General features: G+C 51.0%; 1 protein-coding gene across 3 annotated transcripts; it reads left to right on the top strand.

The window, feature by feature from the left end:
• Positions 1–748: 748 nt before the first annotated feature.
• TNFSF14 (TNF superfamily member 14) lies at positions 749–5,331 on the top strand. 3 transcript variants are annotated; one of them, XM_070413903.1, is made up of 4 exons: positions 749–858; positions 2,480–2,511; positions 2,757–2,798; positions 4,037–5,331. In XM_070413903.1, the coding sequence occupies exons 1-4, from the start codon at positions 749–751 to the stop codon at positions 4,462–4,464; spliced, it is 612 nt and encodes a 203-aa protein (XP_070270004.1). In that variant the 3' UTR covers positions 4,465–5,331. The 3 variants fall into 3 exon arrangements, with proteins under 3 accessions (XP_070270004.1, XP_070270003.1, XP_070270002.1); XM_070413902.1 differs by having other exon boundaries at positions 749–967; positions 2,478–2,511; XM_070413901.1 differs by having other exon boundaries at positions 749–967; positions 2,475–2,511.
• The last annotated feature ends 255 nt before the right edge of the window (positions 5,332–5,586 follow it).

The raw sequence follows: 5,586 nt of genomic DNA, 5'->3' as shown, positions 1-5,586 counted from the left end.
AAATACACGCATGCAGACACCATGTGTGCACACACACATGTAAACACATGCAAACACCCATATGTGTGGACATGCACACGCATGTGTGCTTCCATGCGCACTCATCCATGTACATATACGTACAGATACGCATGCACATATACATGCACACACTCGCACACAATATGCATGTACACTCAAGCATATACACGCCCATCTACATGTGCACACACAAAAACCACTCTTGTATTTTCCATGACTCTTATCACAGCCTAAAATACTATATGTTATTTTCTTATTTATTGGGCTCATTGTCTTTCTCACGGGACTATAATAGGAGCTCTGTAGGACCAGGGGCTTTTGTCTGTCTTGTCCATGGCAGTGCCCCCACACCTGGAAAAGTGACACATAGGAGATGCTCAATTAATATTTGGCAACCAAGTGAATGAAGCAGCCAGAAGGGAAAGCTGGAACCTCTGTTCTCTGATCCCCACCTGAGTCACATCTTCAGCTGCCTCTGGAAAGTATGAGCGACTGTATGAGTGAGAGTGAGATGGGGCCAGCGGGGGTGGGGCAACAGGAAGGAGAGGAGGGCAAGGGGGAAAGAGGAGGGGCTGAACCACAGCTCTAAAGGCAGCCCCAGGACCCACGAGTGCCTGTGTGCAGCGTGCGAAGCCCAGGAGCGTTGGGCAATTGTGGTTTTCCTCCCAGCCCACAGGACCCAGCCGTGCGAGCCTAGCCTAGGCATCTGGGCCTCATCCACACAGGCATGGAGGAGACAGTGGTGCAGCCCTCGGTGTTCGTGGTGGACGGACAGACGGACATCCCATTCAGGAGGCTGGAGCGCAAGCCCCGGAGACAGGCCTGCAGTGCTGCCAGGTTAAGTCTGGTCCTCCTGCTGCTGCTGCTCATGGCCGGGCTGGCCCTGCAGGGCTGGTTCCTGCTGCACCTGCACTGGCGCCTGGGACAAATGGCCACCTCATTGCCGGTGAGTGGGGACTGGGGGCCAGAGGTAGGCAGATCTCCTATGTCCCTGCGTGTCTCTCTGCGCATGGGTATGCAGGGCAGGGGACAGACTCAGAGCAGCCCAAGGCAAGTTCATTCATCTCCCTGAACCTCAATTTCTTTATGTGTGAAGTGGGCATGAAAATAAGAGTGTCTACCTGAGATGGAATAAAATAGGTGCCCGTGGTGGCTGGCATAAAGCAAGTGTTCAACCAATGGAAACCATTCTTCCTTTTTTTAAAAAAGTAAAATATAACTGCCCTGGTCAGTGTGGCTCAGTTGGTTGAACATTGTCCCATGCACCGAAAGGTCTCTGGTTCAATTCCCAGTGAGGAGCACATGCCCAGGTTTCAGGTTCGATCTCCATGTTGTGGTGGATCGATGTTTCTCTCTCTCTCTCTCTCTCTCTCTCTCCCTCTCCTTTCCTCTCTCTCTCTCTACAATCAATAAATATATATTTTAAAAAATAAAATTAAGATATAACTGATATACAACATTGTGGAAGTTTAAAGTGTACAACATATTGATTTGATACATTTAGATTACAATATGATTGCTAGTGTAGTGTTAGCTAGCATCTGTATGGTGTCACTTCATTATCATTTCATTTAGTTTGGGAATAATTCAGATCTAGTCTCTTAGCAAGTTTAATGTTTATAAAGCAGTTTTGTTGTCTGTAGCCCCTGGAATCGACCTTCTGACTGGCATATTCTGTATTAGCCATTCCTGATTACTATTGTTGGGATTGCCGCTAATCCACTTTGTCTACATCGCTAAGAATCTCTCTGCATCAGTTTCCAGTTGGCCATGGATGTGACTGTCCGTCTACTGGCCATGCCTGTAGGTCTGTGTGTCCTATGTCATGCCCAGGTGGTTAAGACCTTGTGTCCTGTGCCTCCAGGTCATTTCTCTTTGTGTCTGGATCTGGTGGCCACATGTGCATGTCCATGTGGACTGTGCTGCTGTCCTGTGTACACACACACACCCACATGTCCACGCACTTGCCAGTCCACAGCCCATGGGTTGATGTTGTCTTTGTTTCTGGGTCTCTGTGTGTCACAGACCCACCTGGATCCACAAACCGGGCATCCATGTGTCTGCATCCACGTGTGTCTTGTCAGTGACACCTAAGTGTCCAGTGTCACGTGCCCATATCCACATGTTGGCATTTATGTCCCCATGTCTATGTATCTTGAACATTATTTATTGAATAAACACTTGTAGAGTGTTTACTGAATGCCAGGGGCTGTGATACACTTTACACATACGAATCCATTGAATCCTTGGCAGGCACTCTTCATATGTCCATGTACAGAGAGGAAAACTGAGGCACCATGTGGTTATGAGGTTACTGTGGGGTGTGTGCATGTGGCCCTGGGTGTGTACTAGTATCTGGGGGTGATGCTGGACCCATGATCTGCATGTGAGTCTGAGTGATGCCAGGGGAGGGGCCCCACAGGTTCTCACTCTGGGCTCTTCTGCATTTTCAGAAGAGGGATACAGGATCCTGGGAGCAGCTGACGCCAGGTGAGTCAGGGTCCTGGTCTCCAGGGAGGGGCATCGGACGGTTCCCACGCTGCCCCCACCCCCATTGCCCAATGGGATTTGCACAAGGGACAGAAAGTCCCACAGGTGCCCCTCCCCCAATCCTGAGAAGCAGAAGTTTGGGTCACTCCAGGAAGGGTGGGGTTGACACCAGGAAGTGGACTTGATGACCTCTGGGAGGCTGGCCCTTACCTGCCTTCACCTCTGACCTCTGACTCTCTCTCCAGAGCCAAGGTTCCACAAGGCCAACCCAGCAGCACATCTGACAGGTGAGGGGGACTCCGGGTTCTTGCAAGGGGTGAGGGTCGGGGTGTCCTGGGGAGACCAGACAGACAAACACATGTCAGAGTGTTCACTCACTCACTCACTCACTCACTCAATAATTATTCACAGAGTTGCCCAGAGCACAGGCACTGCCTGGGTCCATGTATTTCTAATTTTATTCATTGAATAAACAGAGCTCACTACACGTCATGCGCCATAATACACTTTACACATATTAATTCATTAACTCCTAAGCAGAAACTCTCCATACCTCCATTTTATCGAGACAGAAACTGAGACACACAGAGGTTTTAAGGCTGCTAGGCCAGGGTGAGTTCTGCCTCCATTCCTCAATTCTGCCAGTACAAGGTGTTTTCTTGTGTGCGTGTGTTTTTTGTTGTTATTTTTAAAATATTTTTTTTTACTGATTTCAGAGAGGAAGGGAGAGGGAGAGAGAGGCAGAAACATCAATCATGAGAGAGAATCATTGATCAGCTGCCTCCTGCACGCCCCATACTGGGGATCGAGCCCGCAACCCCGGCATGTGCCCTGACTGGGAATCAAACCATAACCTACTGGTTCATAGGTCATGCTCAATCACTGAGCTACGTTGGCTGGGCCGCTACAGGGTTTTTGTGTGTGGTGTTTTATTTTATTTTATTTTTATTTTTTTATTTTTTGGTAATCCTCACCAGAGGATATTTTTTGCCATTGATTTTTAGAGAGAGTGGAAGAAAGGGAGGAAGAAGGAGACAGAGGACAGAAGGGAGAGAGAGAGAGAGAGAGAGAGAGAGAGAGAGAGATCAATTGGTTGCCTCCCACATGAGCCCAGACTGACCGGGTCAAGGGATCCAACCTGCAATCCAGGTACCTGCCCTTGACTGGGAATCGAACCCATGACCCTTCAGTGCTTGGAGTGAATGCTGTAGCTACTGAGAAACACTGGCCAGAGCAACCACTACCGTTTTGGTGCTTTTCTCAAGTTACTTAATTGCCCCATACCTCAGCTTTCCTGCCTATAAGAGGGCAACAAGACGAGTTAAGATGTATAAGAAGCAAGTGAATTCACTTCTCTGTGCCTCAGTTTCCCAACCTGCCAGAGAGGACGAAGTGAATTCATACATAGAAAGTTCTCCAACAGCCTAGCACAGAGGCGGAGGCTCAGAAAGGGGCGGTGACCGGCCTAAGTCACACAGCAAGTTTGGGGCATGTGCTGAGCAGTCTCCTTCGTCTCCCTCCCCAGGGGCCAACTTCAGCTTGACCAGCAAAGGGGGTCCGCTGCTTTGGGAGTCGAAGCTGGGCCTGGCCTTCTTGAGGAACCTCCGATACCAAGACGGCGCCCTGGTGATTGTCCAAGCCGGCTACTATTACATCTACTCCAAGGTGCAGCTAGGGGGTGTGGGCTGCCCGCAGGGGCTGGCCAGGGGCCTGCCCATCACCCACGGCCTCTACAAGCGCACGCCTCGCTATCCCGAGGAGCTGGAGCTGTTGGTCAGCAGGAAGTCACCCTGTGAGCAAGGGACCGGCTCTCGCATCTGGTGGGACAGCAGCTTCCTGGGCGGCGTGGTGCACCTGGACGCGGGGGAGGAGGTGGTCGTCCGGGTGCTGGAGGAGCGCCTGATCCGGCTTCGGGATGGTACACGGTCCTACTTCGGGGCCTTCATGGTGTGAAAAACCGAGCAGTGTCCAATTGACAGGGGGTCTGACCAGAGAGCGCCTCAGGAGACAGAAAATCCAGCAAGCGGAGACCTTGGAGGGCATCCCAGGGACCCCAGAACTCAGCACCTGGGGAGTCAGCAGGCACCACAGGGGCCAAAAACCCAGCCACCCCTAGAGGTTGGAGACATTGCCTGATAACCACATGTGGCACAACACAAGTTACCAACACAACCCCAGACACCCACGCAGGCTGTACAGTCACACACATGATCATCACATCAGATTTCCACATGCCATGTCATAGTCAGACTCATCACACACACACACACACACACACACACACACACGCACACACACGCACAGCCTGAAGTTCCTCTCAGCCAAGACGAACACATCCCGGGGTGAGGACCAGACGTTGTCTGTAACCCTGGGCCCCTGACTGCTGGTCTTGGAATAAATGGCAAATGTTGCACCTTGGCCAACCTCGTCTTAAGGCAAGAGTGGCTTGTAGAGACAGAGGTATCGATGAATGACTCACAGATGTCACTTTATGGATAAGAAACCTGAACCCAGCTGGCTCAGCTCCAAGCAGGAAGCTTGGGGGGAAGCAGAGACCGCATGCCTGGGTCTGCCTTGCCCTCAAATCCACGACTCCTGAGGACGTGAGGACTACCTCCCGCCCAGCACCTTACTGCAGGCAGCGGCACAGAGTGGCATGCTCTCGGCATCCTGGAAGCTCGGAGTGACTGGGAGCTCAGGAAGAGTGTGGGGGGAGAAGAAGTGATGAGACGCATACAGATGGTCTGTGCAAATGAATGTATACTTTGTTGTGATTGGAGGGAAGTCTTATTTCCAAGGACCCTAGGATGAGGGCTGGGATCAGAGGTGAATAAATTATTATTGTTACTGTCATTGTTGCCTGGTTACAGGGGTGAAGGAAACAGGCTTTGCCATCTGATAATCCTGGGGTCCCATTTCACCCCACCACTTCCTGGCTGTGTGTCTTTGAGCAAGTCCTATCACCTCTCAGTGCCTCTGTTTTCTCTTCTGCAAAATGGGCGATCACAGCAGTCCTTGCCTCCTGGGTCTGTTGTAAAGATGAAACCAGACCAGGCTTGGAAGAAGCCATTTGGT

The sequence above is a fragment of the Myotis yumanensis genome, unplaced genomic scaffold (assembly GCF_028538775.1).
Source record: "Myotis yumanensis isolate MYYU_CA2020_CCGP unplaced genomic scaffold, mMyoYum1.0.hap1 SCAF_5, whole genome shotgun sequence".
Lineage (NCBI taxonomy): Eukaryota > Metazoa > Chordata > Mammalia > Chiroptera > Vespertilionidae > Myotis > Myotis yumanensis.
This window is presented reverse-complemented; position numbering and strand designations above follow the sequence as displayed.